Genomic DNA, 11821 nt, shown 5'->3' with positions numbered 1-11821 from the left:
CTAGGGGCCCTCAATAGAAGACAGTCACTAATAAATCCAATAGGGAATTCAGGAGAAACGTCTTTCCCCAGAGAGTGGTGAGAATGTGGAACTCGCTACCACAGGGAGTGGTTGAGGCGAATAGTATCGATGCATTTAAGGGGAAGCTGGATAAACACATGAGGGAGAAAGGAATAGAAGGATATGGTGATAGGGTGAGATGGAGAGGGGTGGGAGGAGGCTGGTGTTGATGGGGTGAGATGAAGAGGGGTGGGAGGAGGCTGGTGTTGATGGGGTGAGATGAAGAGGGGTGGGAGGAGGCTGGTGTTGATGGGGTGAGATGAAGAGGGGTGGGAGGAGGCTGGTGTTGATGGGGTGAGATGAAGAGGGGTGGGAGGAGGCTGGTGTCGATGGGGTGAGATGAAGAGGGGTGGGAGGAGGCTGGTGTTGATGGGGTGAGATGAAGAGGGGTGGGAGGAGGCTGGTGTTGATGGGGTGAGATGAAGACGGGTGGGAGGAGGCTGGTGTTGATGGGGTGAGATGAAGAGGGGTGTGAGGAGGCTGGTGTTGATGGGGTGAGATGCAGAGGGGTGGGAGGAGGCTGGTGTTGATGGGGTGAGATGAAGAGGGGTGGGAGGAGGCTGGTGTGGATGGGGTGAGATGAAGAGGGGTGGGAGGAGGCTGGTGTTGATGGGGTGAGATGAAGAGGGGTGGGAGGAGGCTGGTGTTGATGGGGTGAGATGAAGAGGGGTGGGAGGAGGCTGGTGTTGATGGGGTGAAATGAAGAGGGGTGGGAGGAGGCTGGTGTTGATGGGGGAGATGAAGAGGGGTGGGAGGAGGCTGGTGTTGATGGGGTGAGATGAAGAGGGGTGGGAGGAGGCTGGTGTTGATGGGGTGAGATGAAGAGGGGTGGGAGGAGGCTGGTGTTGATGGGGTGAGATGAAGAGGGGTGGGAGGAGGCTGGTGTTGATGGGGTGAGATGAAGAGGGGTGGGAGGAGGCTGGTGTTGATGGGAGAGATGAAGAGGGGTGGCAGGAGGCTGGTGTTGATGGGGTGAGATGAAGAGGGGTGGGAGGAGGCTGGTGTTGATGGGGGGAGATGAAGAGGGGTGGGAGGTGTAGATATCAGCAAATAGTGATGGTATTTGCCTGTTTGATTATTTATGCCTTACCAGCATATTTGCCTGATTGATTATTTATGTCTGACCAGCAGAGGGCATGTGAGAGACAAGCAGTTTAGTTTTGGTTTCGTTTTAGATGGATCTCTAAGATGGTGTCTCCTGTAATGCTGTTAACAGAGTTGAACATACTTTAGATAAAAAGACATTCTCTTTCATGAATGTGTCGTCATTGAACCCACATAGAAATCAATACATGGTGTCAGAAGTGATTGAAAGAGATGAAGATGAAAAATCTGAAGTTAAATCAGCTCTCCACATATTAGCAAGCCAAAAGAGAACATCGTTACTTACCATTGGAGAATAGCTAACGAAGTGAAAAAATGGTAGGATTACACCCACCGGCGAAGCTTCAGTTGACAGGTAATGTGGCTGAAAGTTGGAGGAGATTCAAACAACATTTGGAGTGGTATTTAGCGGCAATCGGAGCTGACGAGAAAAGTGATAAAATGAAAGCGTCAGTGTTCTTACATGTCGTGGGTGATGAAGCGCTGGAGGTGTATAATAACTTCACATTCGCTGCTGATGGAGACAAAATGAAGTTGGATAAAATAACGGAACAGTTTCAGGCCCACTGCATACCTAAACGTAACGTGATGTTTGAGAGGCACAGATTTTTCACATGTGTACAGAAAACGGGTGAGACTATTGATCAGTATGTGACTGAACTGAGAAACCGAAGCAAAACGTGTGAATTTGGGGGACTGACAGACTCGCTGATAAAAGACAGACTGGTGTGTGGTATTCCAGATAATGGTCTAAGGGAAAGACTGCTAAGAGAGCAAGATCTAGACCTGGGAAAAGCCATAGCACTGTGTAGGGCTACAGAGACTGTGAAGTCGCAGGCAAAGGAGCTGTTCAGTGACAGTAGCTGCAACGTGGATGCAGTGAGAAAGAACGGACACAAACCGTTTAACAAAAAGAGCGCCAATGTGAAAAAAGAGGCGTGGCCAGCGAACAAAAATGAAAGGGGCAATCGAAAGTCATGTAGTCGATGCGGTACACAGCATCCACCAAAAAAGTGTCCAGCATATGGTAAAACATGCAATAGTTGCAACAAAAACAACCATTATGCCCGTTGCTGTAAGAACCAAGCGCAACAAAGCAAGGTCCATACAGTAGATGAAAGCGAGATAGAGGAGTTCTATGTAGATGTTGTGTCTGAAAACAAAAAAGAAAAAAGAGACTGGATGTTGACACTAAAAGTGAATGACATACACATTCCATTTAAATTGGATACTGGAGCACAAGTTAATGTGATATCAGAGACTGATTTTAAGAAAATTAGACCCAGACCAAAGATACATGGAATAAAAGTGAAAGTGACAGGATACTCAGGTACTGATATACCAGTGAAAGGAAGATGCATTGTCAAAGTGACACACAAGGACAGAGAGCTCATGCTAGCATTAATCGTGGTGCCAAAGGATGTGCAGGCCATACTAGGTTTAATAGCCTGTGAGAGACTGAACCTGGTAAAGAGAGTCCTCGTTGTGGAAAGCGAAGGAGAGACAGTCTATGATGAACTCATGAAAGAGTACAACGACCTATTTCAGGGTCTAGGCTGCCTTCCAGGAGAACACACGATCAGAGTAGATAAAAGTATACCAACGGTCATACATCCATGCAGAAAAGTTCCGTTTGCTCTTCAAAAGCAACTGAAGGCAGAGTTGGACAGGATGGAAAGCCTGAACGTGATTCGGAAGATAGATGAGCCAACTGAGTGGGTGAGTTCCCTCGTCGTTGTGGACAAAAAGAATGGAAAGCTCAGAATTTGCCTGGATCCAAGAGATCTAAACAGAGCAATAAAGAGAGAGCACTTCAAGCTTCCTACACGTGAGGAAATCATGTCACAGTTTGCAAATGCAAAGTATTTCAGCAAGTTAGATGCATCATCAGGATTTTGGCAGATGAAGCTGGATGAGGCAAGTTCAAGACTGTGCACGTTCAACAGTCCATTTGGCAGATACAGATTCCTAAGGTTACCATTTGGCATTGCCTCAGCTCCTGAAGTGTATCACAAAACTATCCATATGATCTATGAGCACCTGGAAGGAGTTGATACATCAATGGATGACATCATAGTATGGGGAACCACAAGAACTGAGCATGACGAGAGACTGAAAAAAGTGCTGGAAGCAACAAGGAAAACAAACCTGAAGCTGAATAGAGAGAAATGCCAGCTCGGGGTGACAGAACTGACATTCGTGGGAGATATCCTTAGCAGTGAGGGCATCAGACCAGATCCCAGAAAGGTGTCCGCCATTGAGAATATGTCAAAGCCACAATGCAAAAAGGACGTGCAGAGGTTTAATGGAATGATCAACTACATGGGTAAATTCATATCCAACCTCTCAGAAAAGATGGCGCCACTGAGACGACTAACTGAAAAGAACATAGAATGGGAATGGAATCTTGAGCATGAGAAGTCATGGAGCGATCTAAAGAAACTGCTCACAGAGGAACCAGTTCTGAGGTTTTATGACCCAGCGAGACCCATCAAGATATCAGATGCATCACAGAGTGGGCTCGGTGCCGTTCTTCTGCAAAAATATGACTACTGGCAACCTATTGCATATGCATCGCGCTCAATGACAGACGCGGAGACGCGATATGCTCAATTAGAAAAGGAGCTGCTCAGCATCACATACGCCTGTGAAAGATTTCACCAGTTTGTGGCAGGACAAGCAATCAGTGTAGAGACTGACCATAAGCCCTTGATTGCATTGTTCCAAAAGCCACTAAATAGCTGTCTGCTTAGAATACAAAGAATGATGATCAGGCTGCAACGCTATACACTGAATGTTGCGTACACACCGGGTAAGCTGATGTATACAGCAGACACGTTGTCCAGAGCTGTTGACCCAAGTGAGCCCGCAAACACCAAAATGGATGAAAAAGTGAACGCCTACGTGGACATGATCACAAGTGCACTGCCCATAGCAGATGCAAAAATGGAGCTCATAAAGACTGAGACAAACAAAGATGAAACAATGAGATGACTGAGGAAAAGCATCTTGGATGGATGGCCCAACATGAAGCAAGACTGCTCACCTGACATGGCAGAGTACTGGAACTGCAGGGCGGAACTATCAGTGGTCGAAGACATCATCTGCAAAGGAAGTAAAATAGTTATCCCAAAGAGTCTGAGAAAAGAGATGCTAAAAAGGATACATGGAGGACATCTGGGAATCGAAAAGTGTAAGAAAAGAGCACGAGAGGTGATGTACTGGCCACGAATCAACCAAGATGTGACAAATGAGGTGTCAAACTGCACAATATGCCTGAAATATCGAGCAAGCAATCCGGTAGAACCACTAAAGCCACACCCAGCGCCAGACAGACCTTACCAGAAGGTAGGCGCTGACCTATTCGTATGTCAAGGGAAGGACTATCTTGTAGTCACAGACTATTACTCCCTGTATCCAGAGGTTTGTAGACTGTACACCACCCTGCAGATGCTGTGATAACATGTATGAAAGCCATATTCTCCAGACATGGCGTGGCAAGCGAGGTCTTCACAGACAACGGACCCCAGTTTTACAATGCAAGTTTCCGACACTTTGCCAAAGAGTGGGACTTTGTCCACACAGCGTCAAGTCCTCACTTTCCACAGTCCAATGGACTAGTGGTAAAATCGGTCCAGACAGTGAAAAGACTGATGTACAAGGCAAAAGACAGTGGAACTGACTTCTACCAGAGCATGCTTGTATACCGCACAACGCCGCTCGAGTGTGGTATGTCACCAGCCCAACTCCTTATGGGACGTCTGCTAAGGTCAAACCTGCCCATCCCGGAGAACCTCCTGAAAACAAAAGAGGGGGAGAAAGTGAGGAAGTTCAAAGAACAACAGAAAGAAAAGCAAAAGTACTACTATGACAGAGGAACACAAAACCTACCTGAACTCCACACTGGTGACCAAGTAAGGTTCAAAGACAAAACAAACATATGGACTCAGAAGGGAACTGTCCTGAGTGAAGTTCAACCAAGATCATACACCATTCAGACAGATGAGGGTGCTGTTCTGAGAAGAAATCGTCGAGATCTTCTCATGGGACCAGCCACAGCAAGTCAAAAGACTGATACTGTTGAACAACCTGATCACACAGCAGGTCAAAAGACTGATACTGTTGAACAACCTGATCACACAGCTGAGAAATCATCATCTGAGGCAACAACTCAGATTCAAGGACAATCAATCAGAAAATCCTCAAGACGCGTGAAGCCTCCTGAGAGACTCATTGAGCAAATTTAAGGACTCTTGTTATAGAACGAAGTAATGTTATCTTATTCTTTCTTCAAGTTCTAGTGTATTTACATATTTCATGTGAACACACAAAACAAGGTTAAAAAACCTTGATAATGATAATGTTAGTTCATTAAGTGTTACAGTTATAATGCAGAGTAATACAAAGAAAACATGTTGTTAGATAAAAGTAAAATACTTTTGTTTTAAGAAAGGGAGATGTAATGATATCAGCAAATAGTGATGGTATTTGCCTGTTTGATTATTTATGCCTTACCAGCATATTTGCCTGATTGATTATTTATGCCTGACCAGCAGAGGGCATGTGAGAGACAAGCAGTTTAGTTTTGGTTTCGTTTTAGATGGATCTCGAAGATGGTGTCTCCTGTAATGCTGTTAACAGAGTTGAACATACTTTAGATAAAAAGACATTCTCTTTCATGAATGTGTCGTCATTGAACCCACATACAAATCAATACAGGAGGAGGCTGGTGTTGATGGGGTGAGATGAAGAGGGGTGGGAGGAGGCTGGTGTTGATGGGGTGAGATGAACAGGGGTGGGAGGAGGCTGGTGTTGATGGGGTGAGATGAAGAGGGGTGGGAGGAGGCTGGTGTTGATGGGGGGAGATGAAGAGGGGTGGGAGGAGGCTGGTGTTGATGGGGTGAGATGAAGAGGGGCGGGAGGAGGCTGGTGTTGATGGGGTGAGATGAAGAGGGGTGGGAGGAGGCTGGTGTTGATGGGGTGAGATGAAGAGGGGTGGGAGGAGGCTGGTGTTGATGGGGTGAGATGAAGAGGGGTGGGAGGAGGCTGGTGTTGATGGGGTGAGATGAAGAGGGGTGAGTGGAGGCTGGTGTTGATGGGGTGAGATGAAGAGGGGTGGGAGGAGGCTGGTGTTGATGGGGGGAGATGAAGAGGGGTGAGAGGAGGCTGGTGTTGATGGGGTGAGATGAAGAGGGGTGGGTGGAGGCTGGTGTTGATGGGGTGAGATGAAGAGGGGTGGGAGGAGGCTGGTGTTGATGGGGTGAGATGAAGAGGGGTGGGAGGAGGCTGGTGTTGATGGCGTGAGATGAAGAGGGGTGGGAGGAGGCTGGTATTGATAGGGTGAGATGGAGAGGGGTGGGAGGAGGCTGGTGTTGATGGGGGGAGATGAAGAGGGGTGGGAGGAGGCTGGTGTTGATGGGGTGCGATGAAGAGGGGTGGGAGGAGGCTGGTGTTGATGGGGTGAGATGAAGAGGGGTGGGAGGAGGCTGGTGTTGATGGGGGGAGATGAAGAGGGGTGGGAGGAGGCTGGCGTTGATGGGGTGAGAGGTGGGAGGAGGCTGGTGTTGATGGGGTGAGATGAAGAGGGGTGGGAGGAGGCTGGTATTGATAGGGTGAGATGGAGAGGGGTGGGAGGAGGCTGGTGTTGATGGGGGGAGATGAAGAGGGGTGGGAGGAGGCTGGGGTTGATGGGGTGAGATGAAGAGGGGTGGGAGGAGGCTGGTGTTGATGGGGTGAGATGAAGCGGGGTGGGAGGAGGCTGGTGTTGATGGGAGGAGTTGAAGAGGGGTGGGAGGAGGCTGGTGTGGATGGGGTGAGATGAAGAGGGGTGGGAGGAGGCTGGTGTGGATGGGGTGAGATGAAGAAGGGTGGGAGGAGGCTGGTGTTGATGGGGTGAGATGAAGAGGGGTGGGAGGAGGCTGGTGTTGATGGGGTGAGATGAAGAGGGGTGGGAGGAGGCTGGTGTTGATGGGGTGCGATGAAGAGGGGTGGGAGGAGGCTGGTGTTGATGGGGTGAGATGAAGAGGGGTGGGAGGAGGCTGGTGTTGATGGGGGGAGATGAAGAGGGGTGGGAGGAGGCTGGTGTTGATGGGGGGAGATGAAGAGGGGTGGGAGGAGGCTGGTGTGGGGAATAAACACCGGCACGTGCCAGTTGGGCCGAATGGCCTGTTTCTGTGCTGTACATTGTGTGTAATTGCATCCTTATCCCTTCATTTCTCCACTACTCCTTCTCTCCTACCTCTCCGACAGATCTCCTCCAGTTGGGATTTGATAAAGATGGGGAACCTGATCAAGGGGGTGCCCAGCAATGCACTCCGCAATCTGAGTGGGGAGCAGATCCTGCAGGCTCTCCAGACTGGTCTTCAGGAGCGGGCGAATGAGCTGTCAGCCTTTCAGAGAAAGACCATCGTGGATACGGTAAAGTTTATATCATTTAACCGCTACACTGTCCCGTCAAACACTCCCAGGGCAGGTACAGCACGGGTTAGATACAGAGTAAAGCTCCCTCTGCACTGTCCCATCAAACACTCCCAGGGCAGGTACAGCACGGGTTAGATACAGAGTAAAGCTCCCTCTACACTGTCCCATCAATCACTCCCAGGGCAGGTACAGCATGGGTTAGATACAGAGTAAAGCTCCCTCTACACTGTCCCACCAAACACTCCCAGGGCAGGTACAGCACGGGTTAGATACAGAGTAAAGCTCCCTCTACACTGTCCCATCAATCACTCCCAGGGCAGGTACAGCATGGGTTAGATACAGAGTAAAGCTCCCTCTACACTGTCCCATCAAACACTCCCAGGGCAGGTACAGCATGGGTTAGATACAGAGTAAACCCCCTTCTACACTGTCCCATCAAACACTCCTAGGTGCAGGTACAGCACGGGTTAGATACAGAGTAAAGCTCCCTCTACACTGTTCCGTCAAACACTCCCAGGGCAGGTACAGCACAGGTTAGATACAGAGTAAAGCTCCCTCTACACTGTCCCATCAAACACTCCCAAGGCAGGTACAGCATGGGTTAGATACAGAGTAAAGCTCCCGCTACACTGTCCCGTCAAATACTCCCAGGGCAGGTACAGCACGGGTTAGATACAGAGTAAAGCCCCTTCTACACTGTCCCATCAAACACTCCCAGGGCAGGTACAGCACGGGTTAGATACAGAGTTAAGCTCCCTCTACACTGTCCCATCAAACACTCCCAGGGCAGGTACAGCACGGGTTAGATACAGAGTAAAGCCCCTTCTACACTGTTCCGTCAAACACTCCCAGGGCAGGTACAGCATGGGTTAGATACATAGAAACAGAAACATACATAGAAAATAGGAGCAGGTGTAGGCCATTCGGCCCCTTGAGCCTTCTCCGCCATTCAATGCGATCATGGCTGATCATTCAATTTCAGTACCCGGTCCCTGCTTTATCCCCATACCCCTTGATCCCTTTAGCCTTGAGAAATATATCCAACTCCTTCTTGAATATATTTAATGAATTGGCCTCTACTGCCTTCTGTGGTAGAGAATTCCACAGGTTCACCACTCTCTGGGTGAAGAAATTCCTCCTCATCTGAGTCCTAAATGGCTTACCCCTTATCCTTAGACTGTGACCCCTGGTTCTGGACTCCCCGACCATGGGGAACATCCTTCCTGCATCTAGTCTGTCCAGTCTGTCAGAATTTTATAAGTTTCAATGAGATCCCCTCTCATTCTTCTAAACTCCAGCGAATACAAGCCTAATCATCCCAATCTCTCCTCATACGTCATTCCTGCCATCCCAGGTATCAGCCTGGTGAATCTTCGCTGAACTCCTTCCATGGCAAGAACATCCTTCCTCAGATAAGGCGACCAGAACTGCACACAATACTCAAGGTGTGTTCTCACCAAGGCCCTGTACAGCTGCAGCAAGACATCCTTGTTCCTGTATTCAAACTCTCTCGCTACGAAGGCCAACATACCATTTGCCTTCTTAACCGCCTGCTGCACCTGCATGCTTACCTTCAGCGACTGGTGCACAAGGACACCCAGGTCTCGTTGCACTCCCCCTTCTCCCAAACTATTGCCATTCAGATAATAATCTGCCTTCCTGTTTTTGCCACCAAAGTGGATAACCTCACATTTATCCACGTTAAATTGCATCTGCCATGCTTTTGCCCAATCACCCAACCTGTCCAAATCATCCTGGAGTTTCTCAGCATCCGCCTCACAGCACACACGCCCACCCAGCTTTGTGTCGTCTGCAAATTTGGAAATATTACATCTAATTCCCTTGTCTAGATCATTAATATATATTGTGAATAGCTGGGGTCCAAGGACCGATCCCTGCGGTACCCCACTAGTCACTGCCTGCCACTCGGAAAAAGACCCAGAGTAAAGCTCCCTCTACACTGTCCCATCAAACACTCCCAGGGCAGGTACAGCACAGGTTAGATACAGAGTAAAGCTCCCTCTACACTGTCCCATCAAACACTCCCGGGGCAGGTACAGCACGGGTTAGATACAGAGTAAAGCTCCCTCTACACTGTCCCATCAAACACTCCCAGGACAGGTACAGCACGGGTTAGATACAGAGTAAAGCTCCCTCTACACTGTCCCCATCAAACACTCCCAGGGCAGGTACAGCACGGGTTAGATACAACAACCTAGATTTATATAGCACCTTTAACGTAGTAAAACGTTCCAAGGCGCTTCACAGGAGCGTGAATAAGACAAAATTTGACACCGAGCCACATCAGGAGATATTGGGACAAGTGGCAGCACGGTGGCATAGTGGTTAGCACTGTTGCCTCACAGCACCAGGGACCCGGGTTCGAATCCGGCCTCGGGTGACTATCTGTGTGGAGTTTGCACATTCTCCCCGTGTTTGCGTGGGTTTCCTCCGGGTGCTCCGGTTTCCTCCCACAGTCCAAAGATGTGCGGGTTAGGTTGATTGGCTATGATAAAATCGACCCTTAGTGTTAGGGGGATTAAATACGTGGGGTTACGGGGATAGGGTGGGATATGTGTCGGTGCAGGCTTGATGGGCCGAAATGGCCTCTGTCTGCACTGTGGGGTTTCTGTGATTCTGTGTGAAGTGAACAAAAGCTGGGTCAAAGGGGGCGGTTTTAAGGAGCGTCTTAAAGGAGGAGAGAGAGGCGGAGAGGTTTAGGGAGGGAATTCCAGAGCTCGGGGCCCAGGCGGCTGAAGGCACGGCCGCCAATGGTGGAGCGATGGAAATCGGGGGATGCTCGAGAGGCCGGAATTGGAGGAGCACAGAGATCTTGGAGGGTTGTGGGGTTGGAGGAGGTTACAGAGATAGGGAGGGGGGATGCCATGGAAGGATTTGAAAACAAGGATGAGAGTTTTTACATTGAGCCATTGTCAGACGGTGAACCAATGTAGGTCAGGTTAACGTCTCATCTGAAAGATGGCAATCCGACAGTGCGGCGCTCCCTCAGTGGCTGCCCCTCCGACAGTGCGGTACTCCCTCAGTACTGCCCCTCCGACAGTGCTGCACTCCCTCAGTACTGCCCCTCCAACAGTGCGGCGCTCCCTCAGTACTGCCCCTCCGACAGTGCTGCACTCCCTCAGTACCGCCCCTCCGACAGTGCAGCGCTCCCTCAGTACTTCCCCTGCAACAGTGCAGCGCTCCCTCAGTACTTCCCCTGCAACAGTGCGGCGTTCCCTCAGTACTGCCCCTCCGACAGTGCGGCGCTCCCTCAGTACTGCCCCTCCAACAGTGCGGCGCTCCCTCAGTACTGCCCTTCCGACAGTGCTGCACTCCCTCAGTACTGCCCCTCCGACAGTGCGGCACTCCCTCAGCACTGCCCCTCCGACAGTGCTGCACTCCCTCAGTAATGCCCCTCCGAAAGTGCGGCGCTCCCTCAGTACTGCCCCTCCGACAGTGCAGCGCTCCCTCAGTACTTCCCCTGCAACAGTGCGGCGCTCCCTCAGTACTGCCCCCCCGACAGTGCGGCGCTCCCTCAGTACTGCCCCTCCGACAGTGCGGTGCTCCCTCAGTACTGCCCCTCCAACAGTGCGGCGCTCCCTCAGTACTGCTTCTCCGACAGTGCGGCGCTCCCTCAGTACAGCCCCTCCGACAATGCGGCGCTCCCTCAGTACCGCCCCTCCGACAGTGCGGCGCTCCCTCAGTACTACCCCTCCGACAGTGCGGCGCTCCCTCAGTACTGCCCCTCCGACAGTGCGATGCTCCCTCAGTACTGCCTCTCCGACAGTGCGGCGCTCCCTCAGTACCGCCCCTCCGACAGTGCGGCACTCCCTCAGTACTGCCCCTCCAACAGTGTGGCGCTCGCTCAGTACTGCCCTTCCGACAGTGCGGCGCTCCCTCAGTACCGCCCCTCCGACAGTGCGGCACTCCCTCAGTACTGCCCCTCCGACAGTGCGGCACTCCCTCAGTACTGCCCCTCCAACAGTGCGGCGCTCCCTCAGTACTGCCCTTCCGACAGTGTGGCGCTCCCTCAGTACCGCCCTTCCGACAGTGCGGCGCTCCCTCAGTACTGCCCCTCCGACAGTGCGGCGCTCCCTCAGTACGTCCCTGGGAGTGCCGGCCTGGATAATGCGCTGAGGTTTCTCTCGAGTGGGTCTCGTAACCAAGAGTGCTACATACTGCACCAGAGCTGACACAAGTCGGAGTCTTGATGTGACATGCTCACTGTCGGGGGTGC

General features: G+C 50.8%; 1 protein-coding gene across 1 annotated transcript in view; it reads left to right on the top strand.

Moving 5' to 3' along the window:
• LOC147086427 (otoancorin-like) overlaps positions 1 to 11821 on the top strand; it is a 66204-nt gene that overhangs the window by 32666 nt on the left and 21717 nt on the right. Inside the window, exon 14 of the mRNA XM_085978248.1 lies at positions 7414 to 7581. Coding sequence (XP_085834374.1) covers positions 7414 to 7581 — 168 coding nt within the window. The remainder of the gene's footprint in view (positions 1 to 7413; positions 7582 to 11821) is intronic.

The sequence above is a fragment of the Somniosus microcephalus genome, unplaced genomic scaffold (assembly GCF_052327205.1).
Source record: "Somniosus microcephalus isolate GS21.2 unplaced genomic scaffold, FLI_Smic_1.0 unresolved_chr7, whole genome shotgun sequence".
Taxonomy (NCBI): Eukaryota; Metazoa; Chordata; class Chondrichthyes; order Squaliformes; family Somniosidae; genus Somniosus; species Somniosus microcephalus.
Note: the sequence above shows the minus strand (reverse complement) of the source record. Positions and strands in the feature narration are given on the sequence as shown.